General features: G+C 34.6%; 1 protein-coding gene across 6 annotated transcripts in view; it reads right to left on the bottom strand.

Moving 5' to 3' along the window:
• Window positions 1–1,699: 1,699 nt before the first annotated feature.
• Window positions 1,700–18,298, bottom strand: part of LOC134852808 (frizzled-9-like) — a 76,543-nt gene continuing 59,944 nt past the window's right edge. For 5 of the 6 annotated variants that reach the window (XM_063868604.1, XM_063868602.1, XM_063868603.1 and 2 more), the window contains exons 2-4: window positions 8,044–9,321; window positions 4,491–4,617; window positions 1,700–3,799 (exon numbers count right to left, since the gene is read on the bottom strand). In XM_063868604.1, coding sequence (XP_063724674.1) covers window positions 2,126–3,799; window positions 4,491–4,617; window positions 8,044–8,231 — 1,989 coding nt within the window. In that variant the 5' untranslated portion in view covers window positions 8,232–9,321 and the 3' untranslated portion in view covers window positions 1,700–2,125. Of the gene's footprint in view, window positions 3,800–4,490; window positions 4,618–8,043; window positions 9,322–15,833; window positions 16,700–18,298 lie in introns of those variants that run through there. The other variant, XM_063868599.1, reaches the window with a different exon arrangement.

Raw genomic sequence — 18,298 nt, forward strand, 5'->3', positions numbered from 1 at the left:
ATTAGTATCTTTAAGTTGGTTTAAAGGACTCCATTCAAACAGATTGTCAAAAAACCGATGTTTGCTTGAAGAAAAAAAGATAAAATATTCCATCTTTCCTTGGATAATCGGAGCAGAAAAAAGCTTTAAAAACTCTGAAAGCTGAGGATAAATTAATGGCAAAAACTTGAGCTACTATTGTTGAGGTCCAACTGATGGTTGGGGTTTGAGCCAAAAATTTTACATTTCTACGAATTTTAAAAATTGCTAAGGGTTCCAAAAATTTTTGTAAAAACATTCCTTTCACATTCCATTTAGAGTAAGAATTGAAGTTATTAGCGTCTATCAACTAGTCAAAATAGTTTGAATAGTTTGCTTTTAACTTTTTAACGTTTTCGCAATAGAGAATAACATCATTATCAAGTTGTTTAAATCAGAATTGTTTGTTTTTCGTTTTTATAATTCGGCACTCGTCTTCTTGTTTATAGTTAGTATAAAATTTTAGTTTTTTTTTGGAAAAATGACGCCTTCAGCATCACAATATATTATTTATGATAGAGCGCGCGCTGAATTTCTCCAAAAAAAAAACAAAAAATGATCTTTCCGTCCTGTTTTTTTTTTAAATCAAATATATATTTTTTGAAAAACTGCTGTTGAGAATCCTTTGACCAAAATTGTTTTTGCGAGTTTGTATTTTTAAATTTTTGTCTGCCACAGTTGTTATTGTTTCCCAACATATCAAATGCTAGGAATATTCATTGCTGTGTAAAGAAAAACCAAAGAATCTGGGAGCCAACATCCCGCCTATTTAAATAAGCTCAAACATCATTTTAATTTTATCAACGCCTTCTAAGATATGCAAGTCTAACCATGTTTGTCGAAAGGCTAAATTTCCATTCAGACAAAGGCTAGCCGCATTATGGTTTATCTCATTGCAAATAATTTTGACGCCAATTTTGCGGCCGATTGCTCATTTACAGTTGATCTAGCGTCTTTTGATCCTTAGAAATAAGTTTAACGTTATTAACGTTTTACCCGAAGTCGATGTTTGACTAGCAGATTTAACTCTTCTTTGAAGTGATATGAGACGATATAAGTCAATAGTATAATGTAAAGCTATGTTTGAGTTTATACCCTGAAGCGCTGGTTTGGGTTTTTGCTGTTTATTTGTGACTCAGAAATCGAGTTGGAAAGATAGACCAATTAGCTTGCCCGTGTTAAGTTGTTTGATGATTTAGAAAATGCGCCGCTCGCTAGAAATGGTTCCAGAAAGTATGGACGAAATCGCCCGTCGAACTGAGTTAAGTGGTTTGGATTTCAATATAATGGATCGACTTTTTGTTCAAGTTTAACTCAAGGTCATGACGAGAATATTAAACAGGTCAGCTGCCAGAGTATAGCACTGATTGTTGCGACAACACAATTTTTAAAAGTTTCTGCTAGGTAAGCTTTAGAGCTTGAAGTCACTCAAATTACTGGAAAAAAAACCATAAAAAACTAAATTGGAAAAAAAATTATTCATGGAATCTGTTTCTTTTTCTGTCCAAATCACCAACACTCAGGTAATTATTGAAAATTCAGACGCAAAAATCCAGTTTTTATATTTTATTTAGCTCTATTATTTTAAACAAGGATCTAGAATTTCAACTCATTCATTTTGAAAAAAAAAGAGATGAAGGATTAAGTAAAAGAAAAGAAGTATCAAAATGTATTCACTTAAACTAGTTGAAATCATTTGCTATCAAAACAAGAAGAAACCTCTTAAACCAATTTTAACAGTCAAATCGGCAGTTCGTTTAAAGCTATCACACCAATTTATTAAATTATCATCATAGTCGTAAATAACAAATAAACAATAAGCGCATCAAAATCTGATGAAGTTAAAGTTACGCTGCACCTTTGTCATTTAATAAACAGCGATTTCGTTTAAAATTATTTTTTAATTTTTCAGACGAAAAATAAAGCTATTAAAACTAATGAAGTTGCAAAGTTTTCCGCAGTTTTTTTTCGCCAAACAAGTTACTTTTCCAATCCAAAACATATCTTGGCGTTCTAACTCTTTTCAACATTTCGATCAATTGGAGTAAAATTGAAATGTAAAATATACATTTTAAGTTTATTTAACCCAAATTTTCGATCTGTTCAATTACACTTTGCCCATGTCGTAACGTGTAGGCGACGCTGGGGTTTGATTAATTCCACTGTTGTACCCTTGCATGTTTTGCTGTCCGTTGGGAGATTTTTTCCCATTTTTATTTTGGGGTGTGGGGCTCGAATTATTGTTGTTGTTGTTGTTTCCGGGCGGTACTCTGTACTGATTTGCGGGAACAATAAGGTTATTGTTCGACTGTGTATAATGCACGACACTGACAGGTGTTTTGTTGTAATCATAGGGGGTGTGGCAACACCTGAAAATAACACGTGACCACAATTTGAGGGTTTTGCAGTTCAGAATCCAGAAGCAAGTTCCAATGCACAGAACGAAAGGGTTGAAAATTTTAATCAGAGTTAGGTAAATTTTGGGTACATTCGCTTTGGTCTCTTCTGGGGCTAATCCGAACGGCGTTTGATTCGAATTTAGACTCTCATACCAGCTCGGAATTTGAAGGAACTCGTAAGTTGTCAAAGCCAAGTAAGCCGCGGTCGGAACTATATACGAAATTGTGAAAACTGTCATCCGAATCATCAGCTTGTCGAATCGTTTCGTATCCACGCCCGACAAATTAGCGTCAATCTTAGTCGTTCTAAGTCGCTTTCGAACTTGGAACACGGAAACGAATCCGTAAGTTATGAGTAATAACCCAAGTACAGCGCAGATAGTTATGGGGACTATAATAAAAATTAACAAGTTGACTGCGGTTTGAGAGCCTATGACACAAAGACCAGTTAAAGGGTCGCCTTCGAATCTTTTTGTCGCCAGGGTTATCACAGTTTGCACGGTGGGGATGGCCCACGCCGAGACATGGAACCAAATACTAATCGCTTCCAGAGCTTCCTGGCTCCATCCTTTAACAGCTGTTAAGAACCAGGAAATAGCCAGAACAACCCACCAAACGTGCAAAGCCATTTGAGAGTAGTAGATGATAAGAAAGGAAACGGTACACATGAATTCGCCGTTCAAACCCTCTTGCAAGTACACCCGTCCTTCGCGTATTGTAGTACAAGCTACGCCCTCGACGCCTGTGAATATTCGGAAAAAATGGCCACAGGCGTAGAAAAAACAACACACAGAGTGACATATTATGGGTTTTTCAGGGTAGGCAAATCTTGAAACATCGGCAAAGTAAGTTAAAACTGTAATGGCTGATGACACCGCGCAAACAGTTGCGCAGATTATAATCCAGTTGAAAGCTAGAAGCTTTTCGGTTTCGGTGTAAAGATTGTTATTTGGGCATTTTAAGACGCAGTTTTTTGCTTCTGAAACTTCGTAGAAATTCTCTTCGTTGCAGCAAAATTCTCCCGAAGAGTCGGGAGCCCAGGCACAACATTCTTGGACTCCCCATTGTTTATAAAGAGCTTTCGGGTTTAATACCTGCAGTATGTGTTCGTTCAAATCATTTGCATCGTACTCGTGTTCGTTAAAGCGGCAGTAATGTAATTCGTCATCGATAGCACATCGTGTCGGGATCAGTTCGTCAATATATTTGTAGCCCAGAGTCGTAGACGATACTATTAGTTTAATTTCAGGGTATTTCTCAATACAAGTCTTGGCAGAGTAGCAAAACTCCTGGCATAGTTTACTCGGAGATTGTCTCTCTGGATGACTAGAGTCTCTAGCAAGACAAATCTCATATTGTAAACCACATCCAACGTGCAGCATCTGAAAAAAAATACAAATTTATAATCAGGGATCTCTTTAACTATTTCCCCCTTTTGCAAAAAGGAGGTGGGAGATTCGTCACTAGGTACATTAGGGGGAGGGGTAGTTAAATACATCCATAATCAGTTGGTGATTCGATTTGAGAGAGATAGAATTGACTAGTATATCATTCAAACCACTTTTGACGTCAGTCGAACTACAATGAAAAACAATCAAAAAAATTCTGTCTCGAAAAAAGCGGTTTGAAAACTTAGGTTAGTTTACACCGAAGTCACAAAAATAGTGGCGTCACAAGTCCCACCTCATAAGGGCTCTCCCCCTCCCCCAATTGGACAATGCGAACAGGCAAATTACTAGTGAAAATTCGCAGGTGGGGGGAAGGAAAAAGAGCCGTCACAAGTAATGCAGATTAAAAAATCTAGGAGTTTTTTGAGTTATTCAACTACTTTCGAACTAACTAAGCTAATTAGTTTTTGATAGAATACTACTTATCACTATTTAAAAGACAATAAAAAATGAGAAAAAAGTCTTTTTTTTTGAGAAATGACGGTGATCGAAACCTTTAGAGCCACTTGCAGAAGAGTCGCTATTTTTGTTGAAGGATTTTCTGATTGAAAATTAAATTTCTTTTATATAAAAGGATATTACTGTTTACGGATATTCTGATTGAAAATTAAACTAATTATCTGACCTTTGTAACACACATCTCCAATTCCGGATTGCACGAATGAGCTGCCAGTTCGACCAGCTGATCAGCTATGGTACCGAACTCCGCAACGAGAGGATATGGTCGATTCTCACCGTTTCTTTGAATGATACTAAAATAACCAGACACTAATTTAGAATAACCAGTTTGAAAGCCAAAAAAACTGTAACTATTAAATCGATTGAGGTATGACCAGGGGCGGATTTGAGGGGGTGGGGCGGACGCCCTCTCTCTCAGGGATTTGACACCCTGCCAACCAAAAGAATCCCCCCTTTGTACTGTTTTGAGATATCCATGTTTGGTGACAGACCCTAAAAATTTTCTAAAGACGCCTTTGGCGCCAATATATAATAATTTTGAGGGGGAAGCGAGCGCTGAAAAACGAAATTTTTTGGTCAACAATTTTCAAAAAGTGCCTAAAAACACCCTTTTTGGCTTGTTTTTCAAAGTTTTGCCTGCGGTGCAAAAATTTCGCCCAAAACGCTCTTTTTAGTGCTTTGGGAGAGCTTGAAAGCTTGGAAACTCAATTTGGTCGACCTAAAAAAAGTGGACAAAATTTTTTGAAAATTTTTGATAATTCGACCCCCCCCCCCCCCCCTCGAGAAAATCCTAGATCCGCCCCTGGGTGTGACTTCGAATCGCAAAGGGTACGTAAAAAAAACTGTTATGCGTGTGTAAAAATAGCCCGTTTTTATTATTTAGCCACATTCCAAACTGAGTCATTTGCTGGGCCAAATCTCTTTTAAGCTTCTGAACACCGTTATTTTGCGGATAGAACTTTCACGTGCTACCAAACTTGAAACCGAAATCGGCCAAATCTGTGGTAGATCTGAAGCTGGAGGTTGTTGTTGCTGTTGTAGTAGTAACTACGTTGTAGTAAATGACAGGGGATCGAATACGGGATCTGACGATCTCAGGACAAATGCGCTACCACTATTTTAAGTTCCTATATAAAGAAACTGTATACGAAACTTTTTTTTGACAAATTTGTTAGATAAGGAATTTTTTGTTGTAACCAATCTGGAAACAATGACGAGCTATCGCATATTATGTTTTTTTTCCGCACGATTTTAGCGACCTCAAATGAAAGCCGTAGGGTGTCGTCATACCTGGGCTCATATTAAAGTAGCAAATTCGATTCCAAAAACATGATTCAAAATTATTACATAACAATTCCTTCAGAAAAGAGAAAAACTGGTCTTAACATTTTGACTGCGAGTACTTCAACTTAAAACTTTTTTTACTGCAAGTACTCAATTTTAAACTTGGATGGAAACCAGTTATCGAAAAGAAGGAGTGATTTCTCAATTCGTTTTATATTAATTTTATATGTAATTTAGGTTTTTTGTCTATTTCTGAAGCTGTAGTGAAGAAAAATAAAACAGGGTAATTCTGTAAAAGACTTAAACTTTCAAAATGTTGGAAAAAAATTTTAACAGAAGATTAAGTAATTTTTAATTTTTTTAAAATTTTAATATTAGACAAAAACTTCTCAAAGTTCAAGGCAAAAGTTTTACGATAACTTTTTTTTTCGTTAACGGATTGTGAAAACAATTTTCTTGCATGGATTTTCTGCAAAATGGATTTTTTTCTGCAAAAATGAATTGATATTAACTTTGTTAATAATTATTTTAGTTCCAATCACGAAATGCAAAAGAGTCTTTTGTTCGGGCTTGTGGTTTTTGAACTTGTTAAACATTTTTTTTTACAAATCATCAGCTAAAAAAACAGCGCATAGGGAATGATTTCTGAGAAAATTCGAGCTCCAAAAATTAGTAACGAGGATATATCAGTAACGATAAATAAATCAGTAACGAGGAAAAATGGTCAGGACATTTTGTTAACTATTTTTCGAGAGAGCCAGAGCAGAATGAGAAACAGTGAAATTTCCATTTTGGTACATTCTTTTTGCTATGCTTGCTTGATTCTTTAAAAAAAATTAAATTAGCTCAAGTTTTCCCCTTTATCTGATTACGCCAGAAGATACAGAAAAAATTGAAACATTTAAAAATAACGATCAAATATTTTTCTCGCTCTCTGTTAGTGGCTTTGCACTCTTCTAACCGTGGAAACCGCAGCATCCCCCCAAAAAAGAAAATCATTACGAGGCTAAACTGTGCACTGGATAGGCGCACAATTTTGTTTCTGTATGTTCCTGGATTCCAGAGAAAAGTCTTTAAACATGTTAAAATTTTGTCGGAACGATCAAAGGAAATGAAAAAACAAAAGAAGAACAAAGAGAGCGTCCTTGTTGCGGAATATCGTGCTTACAATTCACAAAATGCACAGTTTGGCCTCGTAAGGAAAAAATTCTTCAAAATTAATAAAGCCAGAATATTTAACCACCTTCGCTATCAAGGTTGGCAGGAAAAAATAAGTGCTGTTTAAAACATTGTTTTAAACACTTGTTTTTTTCACATTTTTTTTCTACTGTTTTATTTCAGAAAAAATTTTTAATCAGCTGATTCTGCAAATCATTCAGAAATAATTTCAGGCTCGTGATGCGTCAATTATTATAGATAGATGCAAGTGCGTTATAATGCGTAAAAATCATCCACTCAGACTTGAGAAACAAATTAGGATCTGAAAAAGTTGGGAAACTTTCTTTTTTGCATGAGATTGCTCGAAGGTTGTTGAATAAAATTTGTGCACATGTTTTTTAAACTAGAATCTAGAAAAACATCTGATGTAGAAAAAAAAACAATGTTTTAAGTCTTTTATTTGTTTAAAACGTAACGTTTTTTTTCTAAAAAAAAAACAAAAATTTGCCAACCCTGTTCGCTATGCGTTAATAGAAAACTGTTTTCTTTTGTAAGAACAATTTGCCAGAAAATGGTAGTTAAAGGTAGCAAAAGGTATCCGAGAAAAACGTATCGGCAATTTTATTGGGAATTGGAACAATGTCATAGATTAACAGTTTATACAAACGAGAGTATCTAGTCGCATTGCCCGTATCACAAGTGATTCTGGCCATTCTCATGTTCTTTTCAAAACTGCTCGTAATATTATTGTTCCGAGCTTCGAATTATTTTAGAGCGACGAATTATTTTTTGGGGTGTTTTTTTCTCCGAACAAATATCGCGAACTTTATGCTAGCTACCAATTTGAGATAATTTTTGAATACAAAAGTATTCTATTCACGCGTAGTGAAGACGGTTAACTAGTCTGGCTCAGGTATGATCTCAAATTTAATTGAGGAAGGAGATTGCTGAAAATATTGCGTTAATTCTGTTCTCAATACTGCGCGTGAGGGGAGATTAAAAAATCAAAATTGTGAAATCAAAATAAAAAAAATCAGAATTGTGAATTCTTTTATGAAAATTTCGTCATTTTCTTTCATCGAAATTCGAAAGCTAACCGAAATTTACACGACAGTTTTGAGGAGCCCAAAAACAGGCTCTTGAAGCCTAATGGCGTCCACGCTATCCATGCAATTGTAAGCTAGTTTATAAAAACCCTGACAAAATTATGCCAACCCGAGATTGGAAACAATTTATAATTTTTACAACTATTTGTAATTTTAATTGATTTTCCTCACCTATTGTTAAACAAAGGTCCCATCACCCTGCGACAAGCCGTGTCCTCCGATTCTCCTCCGCTGTATTGCAGTTTTCTATTGTTGGTAATTTCACACCGTTCTTCTCCCTCGCCCAGCGCATTGTTAGTGTTACTTATAACCAAAAATATAACCAGAAAATAAGAAATCACAATCCGTTTGGAAAACATTTCTATTATATAAGTTCGCAAGTTTTATGCGGAAATTGATTTAATTTTACCAGAAAAAATGTCTCCAACTTTTTCGAAGTAAATAAGGTACTTTTTGAAGCAAACAAGTGTATAAATTTTACTGTAACTATAGAAATGATTGGGAATTTTCGTCTCGTCTCTAAAGCAGAAGTAATTTTTAGAGGTATTTAGCAAAATAAAAGGGTTTGAAAATAACAGTTTTGTCTTTTTGATAAAAGGGTTAAAAGTTTTCCCGGGGGTAAGAATGTAAGAAAGGGTAAAATTCTGATGAAGGAGCGAACGGGAAAGAAAAGTATATTAATCTGTGGAATAATTCAGAATAATGCTGGGTAATAGCAGAAGAAAAGAAACACTGGATTTGAGAAGACCGGTAAAAAATCAGTAAAAAGCCGGCTCAATTTTTCTGTTTTCCTTATTTCTGAGCTCCCTTCAAAAAGCGAATGAAAATTCTATGAACTGCTCTTTGATTCAGTTAGCTGCAATTCAATTTTGGTCAAAATAGCTGACAAAATAGTTGGCAAAATAGCTGCGCAATACTAACTAAATCTGGGATTTTTTTTGTCAAATAAGCAGGTTGAATTTTGTTGCACCGGTAATGTTGTAAGATAAGATTACAGAGAGCAAGAGGTAACTTTTTTGCGTAACTAAATACTTTTTCAAGAGCAATCAATCAAGTTTTATGGAACTTATTTCTTTGGTCTCGGAAATAAGACCTGCTTAGGAATTAGGTCTGCTTTTGTAATTTTTTTCCAACTTTTTTGCTATCGAATTACAGGTAACCAAGCGAAAATAATGAACCAAAAAATAATACAATTTAATATTATTAAACAAGAGTAATAAAAACTGGCGACCAGAAAACTGAAAACAAATTTTCTTGCCTATTGAATCTTCAGTTAAATCAGCAAAAATTTAACAATTAATTAAATTTTATCGACGCGCCAAAAGTTATAAAACTGACAAGTAGCTATAAATTCGAAAGCTATTTCTTTGAACTTTGTCGGTAAATTTGTACTTCGTTTTTTTTGCAGTCTTTGAAGATATTCTTTTTTTCCTCTGTCGTGTTTGTGTTCTGAAACAGACAAAATTCAAATATTACACTCAAAATGAAAGGAAAAGAGCAAATATTCAAATATTGACGTTTGCAAACATAATACTGGAATTAAAAGAAAAAATGTTCCGATTTTCGTTGCACGGTGTTGACATGATAATGAAAACGAAACATGTTTTTGACACAGATTCTGCAGGTTTCAATAGACAATTCTACGCCGAAACTGGTAATATTTTTCAGTTAAGTTAAGTGTTTGTGGACAATAAATTACCACAGACAATTTTTATTGCATCAAAATCAGAATTCATATTTTCTCTTACTTCAGTTGAAAGGGAACAAAACAACTAGAAGCTTAAGCTAGAAAAAAAATATATATATATATATATAAAAGAGTAGATAAAATAGAGTATACATTTTTAACAATGATAGTCGAGAATACCAGATAGAATAACAAAGTAAAGGTGAATTCGGAACATCCAGAGTTTCGCTTTGATTCAATCAGTTCTTTTTTGTTCCGACAAAATCTTATAGGTCGTGATTTGAATTGCACAAAATATCTCTAAGTGCCGAGAAAGCAGATCTTTATTTTTCAGTTCGCCAAAAAAATAGATGACAAAAAATTTACGAATGACATGCAATGAGAGACTGAACACACAATTTAATTCTACTGTTTTCGATTTGATTATTTTCTTTAATTATAGTTTTTAATTATGTTTTCGATTTTTTGTTCCGACCGAGTATGTTTCAGTTTTTCATGCAAATCAGCTACCACAAGTATTCATCAGACTGGGTTGAGTGATATATCATATTAAAGTAATTTCAATCAAGATTCGAACGTCATTTTAAAAACTTACCCAGTTTCGAGACAAACCAAATTTTAGATTTTTCGTCTAATTTTGGGCACGTTAATTGAGCATGCAGTCGTATCATAGAAGGATAATCGTAGATTAGTTGTAAATAAGAAAAATCTAGTTTTTAGCGCCTTCTTTTTTTTGATTTTTTATTAGTTATTTTTCCAATATGCCTAATTTACTATGAGTATCGGAAATACCCAAAATTTAGTCTTTTCTTCAGCTCACCACGCACAAAATTTGAAAATTAATTTTAAAAAAACTTTGTAGTTTTCTAAGAATATGGTCGGAACATTCTATGCTACTTGCACAGCAACCGGCTATCCTTGTTTTATTTATGACTTTGTTTTTTAAGTCGATACGCCTAGAAAATTCTGTTACCTGCAGAGCATTCGGATATCAATTTTTTGACGTTTCAAAATACAAATGAAACATTCATAATTTTTGTCCCTGAAGTTACCTACGTTGATCTCGCATATGAAATTAGCGTTAAAAACGCCTAAAAAGGCTCTTTGCCAAAAAAATTATTGTGGCCACAGTAGCAAAATCTAATCCTGCATTAAGACAACTTGCGCTGTGATAAAACACCATTTTTTGTTAGCAATGAATTGGCGCAGACTACTTAGAGCCAAAAGTAAAGATCCTACCCTGGGTCAATACTGTCGCCTACCAGTTGAAATTTCAACCGATTAAGCAACGAGAAAATACCGAGTTAACTAATATTCAGCGACGATAAAAGTAAACAAGACTGCTCGTATCAGGGCGAAGTCCTGAATGTTCCGACAGCCTTTTAAGGTTTTATGGAGCAGAAGTAATATTAAAAAATTAGAAATAATAAAATAAAATGAAATTTTTTTTTAGTTTGAATATTTTTTTTGAAAATGATCCCCCCACACGCCATATAAAGTACAAAAAGATAGATTTAGCTCCTTGTAACAAATCAGTTATGGCAAATAAGCTTCTTTCAACCAATTTGGAACGACTTTAAGACGGACTAACTCTCCGCTTACGCGTTAATAGCGCGAAATATATCGCGCGTTAATTGTCCCAAATTGGTCAAAATGGCAATCTTTAAACCCTCATAACTTTACGAAAAATAATCACAGGTGAACTATCTTTTCAAATTTAAGCTCAGGACAACAATAGCTTTCGATTGATATAAAAAAAATCCGTCAAAAATGGCTAGTTAAAAAGTCGAAATTTGTCTGAAGAAAAAAAAACCCACCCCGAGCACAAATATTCCGTTACTTTCGTATCGAAGTTCGGAACAATAAAATCAATTTTAGGAAAAAATGTTTGAAAGAGATTCAGAAATATGCTCAATTACAAGTTTTTTATTAAGTAAAACAGTAAAAGTAAAAGCAATATCATTATCATTGCCTGCCATTTAGCATTTGGCTATTAGCGCAATTAGAATTGAATATGTTTTCTACAATCGGCAGCGAAAAAAACGCAGTCGAAATATTTTTTTCGGCCGAAAAAACTCCTCAGTCGAAACGTTTTTCCTCGTTCAAACACATTCGAAATGTTTTTTTTCTCAGTCGAAATTCATCTCGGTCGAAAAAAACTCCTCGGTTGAACTCGGTCAAAACATTTTCCTCGGTAGAACACAGTCGAACTGATTTTTCTCGTTCTAAATTCTTCTCGGTCAAAAAAACTCTTCGGTCGAACTCGGTCGAAATGTTTTTCCTCGGTCGAACTTGGTCGAAATGTTCTCCCTCGGTCGAACATAGTCGAAATAAAGACAGCTTGGGTCGAGTCAGTCGAAACATACCGAGCCTGGCTCGAGACGGTCGAAACATACAATTTTTTGGCCGAGTCGGTCGAAACATAAATCGCAAACCTCGACCCGCGTATCAAACTGAGTAAGCAATCTAATTGCTCATGACAAGCGAAATACATGCAAGACGCTACGCTCCCTTATAATTTGAGAGTTCACAACAGATAGACGAAACCATTAATTTTTTTCAGATTTTTGAGGAACCAATTAGCTGTGGACAAACTAACTTTTTTTATTAAGAAAAATAATTTGAATTACTGTCATAAGGGTCAGCAATTGAAAGCATTTTCATGAAGTAGTAATTTGTTTGCCAATTTGCTCACAATCTACTTGAAATTTGAAATTTTTGTCTTAAAATTAAGTAAGCACACTGGACAAAACATAAGCGCATGCCACTAGCTGACTAAATAATTTAGTGAGAAGAGGCTTCGGGTTTCAAATTCGAATTTTTGTAGTGGAGGGAAACTTAAATAATTTTGTCAATATAATGTTGAACGCTTTAAACTTTTCAGATCTGTTTAACTATTCCCCCACCCCTTATATCACCTAGTAACGATCCCCCCTCCTTATGAAGAAATAAATCAATGTTTAGGCATATGGGAATTTTGCACCTAGTAACGAACCTCCCCTATTTCCAAAGAGGGGGGAATAATTTAAAAGCTCCAACTTTTCTTCAAATGGTTCAAAACTTCATTATTTCAGTCAGCGGTTGCCAATTTGCTAGTAATTTTTAACACGAGATCTAAGTCAAGTTTCGATAAAAATGCAAGAGAAATCATGTGTCGGCAGATCTCGGTTTCACGTCGACTTTGTCTCGTTCCGTGTTTTTATATCGACTCTTAAATGAACGTACTGTGAACAGAGTAGAATTTCAGAATCAATTCAGCGGTTTCTTTCTTTCTCAAAGCGCGATCTGATATTTTTATTGTTCTAAATTTCCGACCGAGTGAGCAACTTTGCACCAACTATGCATTTGCTTTGAAACATTTTTTGAAAGTAATCGAACCGTCAGTGATGTCCATTTAAAAAAATTTAAGTTTATTAAAATTTTCATTTAAATTTCAATTTATGTAAACGTGAAATTATGAGCCCACTCAATTTAAATGAAAAAATTTAATTCAAATCGAGCAATTTGAATTGAAAAAAAAATTAAATTGCTCCGGCGGTATTCGATCCGACCTAAAGTTCAGAGTTTTTGATTTCACATTGCACAAATCCGCCGAAAAAGCAAACAATCTAAATGTTCACGGCGAATTTGATGAATTTTTGCAGCAAATAGATATGCCAAAAAATTGTTTTGGAATTCTTTCCGCAATATTGCAAAAAGTCCCCAAAATTGGCAGAAAAACTGCAAAAAAAACAGACTGAAAAAAAATTTAATTGATGCCACTAATTTTTACAATTTTCTTAAACAATTTTAATTTAAATTTCAATTTTTATTTTTTTAAATGGACATCACTGCGAACCGGTTTTGATTGAGTTTTGGAACTCAATTAAGAAATCAATTAAATGAGCTCAACTTTGAAATTATTTTAGTCTCCAATAATTGTGCCCAGTTGCGACCATTTGAAAGTTCCCAAAAAAAGCGCGCTAAATGTCCGTTCCTGCATGCTATTCGCGTACACAATGAACTAATTCGATTCAGAAATCAAAAAGCACTAATATTCAACAAGACTGCTCATATATCAGGGCAAAACCCTGAATGATCCGACTGTCCCTTATTTCATATCGAATAATTTTAGGGAAAAGAAAATACTGAAAAGCTATACATTTTGGACAATATCAAAGTATAAAATTTTGAGTCGTACGAAACTAATACGACCAATTACCTAGACTCAATTCAATGTGAAACGATTTTGTTGTGCGGGATAATTCGCCACGCATAAATAATTAGCGTTATGCTCTCAGCTTTGTGAACAAACTCTTCAAAGCGGGCATAATTTAGTCCAGAAAATGGCAAATTTGGCAACTTTCAAATCCCAGAACTTTACAAAAAATGATCGATCGGAGGTGAAATATCTTTTTACATGTGAGCTCATGAAGTCGATATCTTCAATGGGGTATAAAAATTTTTGCTGAAAATTATCATTTCGATCGGTGAAAACTGACAGAATAAAAAAAACCCCACCCCTTAAAAAAACCCACACATAAACATTATCTTTTCTTCGAAAGTCGGAACAAAAATTAGATTAAATAGTTTTACACAGAGGTTAGGCTAAGCCGTGAATGTTCCGACTGGCCATCAATTGGTCTCGAATAGTAATTGGTTAAGATATATTGACAAACTACGAATTTTAGTCTGATAACATCAAAATTTAAGTGTTGAAATTTGAGTCGCGTATGGAAACAACAAAACTATTCAAATCAGGGCGGCGAAGCCATGAATGTTCCGACTGCCTTTCACGGTCTATGGAGCAGTAATAACATGGAAAAATTAAAGGTTATAAAATAAAATTAAAAGATCATTATTTTTTTAATTTGAGATTTTTTGAGAAAATCATCCACCCACACGCCATGTACAGTACAAAGTGATAGATTTCGCTCCCATTTACAAATCAATTATGGCAAATAAGCTACCTTCAACCAATTTGGAACAATTTCTAAGAATGATTAAATCTCGATTTCGCGTTATTAGCGCGAAATATATCGCGCGTTAATTGACCCAAATTGACCAAACTAGCTATCTTTAAACCACCATAACATTACAAAAAATGATCACAAGTGAAATATCTTATTAAATTTAGCATCAAGACAATGATATGTTTTCAATGATATAAAAAAACGTCAAAAATGACTAGCTAAAATTCGAAAATTATCTGAAGAAAAAACCGCCCCGAGTACAAACATTCCGTTATTTTCGTTAGGAAAGTCGGAATAATAAGACCAATTAGCTTGCCTCAATTCAATTTGGAACAATTATGAGTGCGAATAATTTGCCATGCAGAAATAATTCGCGTATTAAAACAATTAAAGTATTACTCGAGCAGCACAACCATCCTCATTGTTCCGACTTTCGATACGAAAGTAACGGAATATTTGTGCTCGGGGTGGGTTTTTTTTCTTCAGACAAATTTCGACTTTTTAACTAGCCATTTTTGACGGAATTTTTTAATATCATTCGAAAGCCATTGTTGTCTTGAGCTTATATTTGAAAAGATATTTTACCTGTGATCATTTTTCGTAGAGTTATGAGGGTTTAAAGATTGGCTTTTTGGCCATTTTGACCAATTTGGGACAATTAACGCGCGATATAATTCGCGCTATTAACGCGTAAGCGGAGATTTAATCCGTCTTATAAATCGTTCCAAATTGGTTGAACGAAGCTTATTTGCCATAATTGATTTGTTACAAAGAGCGAAATCTATTCTTTTTTACTTTATATGGCGCGTGGGGGGATGATTTCATAAAAAAAACTTTCAAATTTTAGAATTTTTTTTTTCATTTTATTTTATTGCATTTAAATTTTATGTGTTACTACAGCTCTATAAACCTTAAAAGGCAGTCGGAACATTCAGGGCTTCGCCCTGATACGAGCAGTCTTGTTTTAGTATAGTGCAAGCATACGCGCTTGGCAATCCAAAAATTTCCGGTTCGATACGCATACGCGGCCAACTTTTGTAAAATGGGTCTAAAAACAACCCAGGGCCCAGGCATGTATGTTCCTCACTTTCTTCGAAAGTCGGAACAAACAAAATGGAATTTAAATTTACCTAAATAACCTGAAAATTTAGACCATAGATATATATATTTACAGAAGCTCATATATATAGTTTTACCGAAGCTCAATTTGGATGCTTGGAAATTCAATTTAAATTTTGATTTAGAAACACATCGTCTCGGCAAAGCTATCTCATCTGTACCGAATGCAGAAAAAGCGTTAAAAATTTTCTTCCCAAACTTACCATAGAAACCTTCAGTCGATCAATTCCAAGAGTCAGTGTATGTAATGATCTCAAACTAAAATTTGGACCTTTCTAGCTTTAACAAAAAGAAATGTAGCGGATACAAACAAAATCAAGGAAAACAATAACAAAAAGGCTAATTTAAAGACATTTATCTTCAAGGTCCCGGAAATGATCAATGGTTTTAGCGACAAAATTGAACGTTTTATTGATAATGAGATGAGATAAAGCAAGAAATCGATTATAAATCAGAGTTAGATGTTCAGCCTCGCCTTTATAATGTTGAGAATGATTTATAATATGTTAAGCGCGACCATTAAGGTTTTATAATGATCGAGGACCGATTAAATCAAAAGATAAAAGTTGAATTTGAACCCGAGTTTGAGTAAATCTCTTAGTCTGAATAAAATTATAGACAAGCGGTTTATAACTCTTTGATGCTGTGAAGTGACATTGCAAATACCTTTTTGGGCTAATTTCGGGTGAAATTTCAACTCTTTTTGGGTTATATTTGGCTTTAATTTGGGTTCTTTTGATTTCTTGGTTCCGATTATTTCGCTATCTAATGCCTTGCATCTGGCATTAGTCGGTGTTATTTACGGTTTAACAGTGCCAGTTTTGTAATTGAGATTTGGTATGTTGGTAAGCAATGCAATTCCGAAATAAAACAAGTATTATGGCGGCACTGGCATAAAAGATAAAAGAGTTAAGAGTGTAGTAGTGTTCTGGCTGCGGAAAGAAGAGAGTCTCCATTCATTCAGTTCAATTCAACTTCCCCAAAGTATACGTTTATTCCCTCATTTTTTCCCCCCCCCTTTAAATTTCATTTCACGGGCGCGGTCGATACTCCCATTAAACGCTCACTTTTAATTGACGTTCCAAAGGTGCCAAAATGTCGAAATTTTCCCAAAAAAAAATATTTCGAAAATTTTCCAAAAATTTTGCAGTCTAAAGCAATGTTTGAATTTTTTTAAACATTTGAAAATAGTTCATTTTTTTTCTATTAAAATATTTGTCGGCCAGGAAGGCGGTAGCGGTGTTTTAATGCCGGTTCCCTTTTATATTGGGGCCGCTTTTATTGTGTTTTATTTTATTTTGCTTTATTCCTTTATCTCCATATTCCAATCTGGATTTCTCTCCCTTTTTACAACCTCGTACAGATCCGGCTCACATTCCGACTGCCTTTGATGTTGCGGCGCTCTAATAGGCGTCTGTGTTCTTCCTATAAGCACTATTAGAACAACAAAACGCCAACGTATACTATCAATGAGAAAACTATTTTTTTCTCACTATTTTTTATAAGACCGAAATCAGAACTTGTTATGGCTCTCTTTAATGATACGGCTCTCCTCACCCCCTTCCTCTTCCTGACCTTACAAAGGGGGGGATTCGTTGAAGAGAAAACAACAAACGTTCGTAGATATTCAACCGTTAAAGTTAGCCATTTGTAGCGGTGGATATTCTTTGATACTATAGGGGGGATAGTAAAAGGCATCCCACGGATCCTTTTCTATGCGAGGAAAAGTAAGTGAAGCCTATCCAAAATCTCAAATGAGCAGCTTTTCAATAATTTACAGCAAATGTTACAGGACAGTTATACACCATATTTATAAAAACTTGAAGAAAAGCCTGATTCATGAGAAATCACTAGCTATATTGAGATAGCTCCCCTTAACTTCAGCCTTTCACCCAAAAATAACCACCGATCAAGCCTACATTTTTTCTCGCTTTTGTGGTTGATCGTAGATGCTGACTCATGCTTCGGTTTATTGGCTATTCGTCTTTTTGGTCTATAGACCACCCAAATAAATTGACACTGCGAACCGACTCAGCGACTGAAAAACTTAATCGGTGCTTTAGCCCAGAAGCGTCTGGACCATTCTATTATAAGGATTTTAAAAAGTCAACTATCTTCGAAAATTTTTGAAGAACAGCTAATGTCAACATATGCAACTGAATGACAATCTAGTAGAGAAACTTTTTGCATTGCACTTTATTCTCATACTGATTTTTCATTTTGGATACACAACGCCAATATCTAAGTCAATTACAACTGCAGTTTTAAAAATCTAGCTAAGAATCGAGGCGGCGACTTGAATTATTATCTGATTTTAAAAAGATAGCTCGCACTCAGAAATTCAACTTCAGGAGGAAAGTATTACCAGAATTTTAACAATGTATAAAAATGAAGTTTCTGAAGTCTGGAATGGAAATTAAAGAAGGTCCCCATAGATCAGACCTGTCTAATTATCTCACCACGCAGAGCCGTCTCAGATGTTACATTTCCATATTATGCAAATTAGGGAAGGGGTTACGCAATGCCAATATGGTATCACGTATTACATAATTAAATGATGAATGTGATATTATACGGTGTCTGGTTACATACGACGAATACATGTACAAAAAAGCAGGGTTTTCATAAAAAGTTTTCCTAGATGAATTCGGGACATTTTTTGGACCCA

Source organism: Symsagittifera roscoffensis, chromosome 8, assembly GCF_963678635.1.
Source record: "Symsagittifera roscoffensis chromosome 8, txSymRosc1.1, whole genome shotgun sequence".
In the NCBI taxonomy this organism is placed as follows: Eukaryota; Metazoa; Xenacoelomorpha; order Acoela; family Convolutidae; genus Symsagittifera; species Symsagittifera roscoffensis.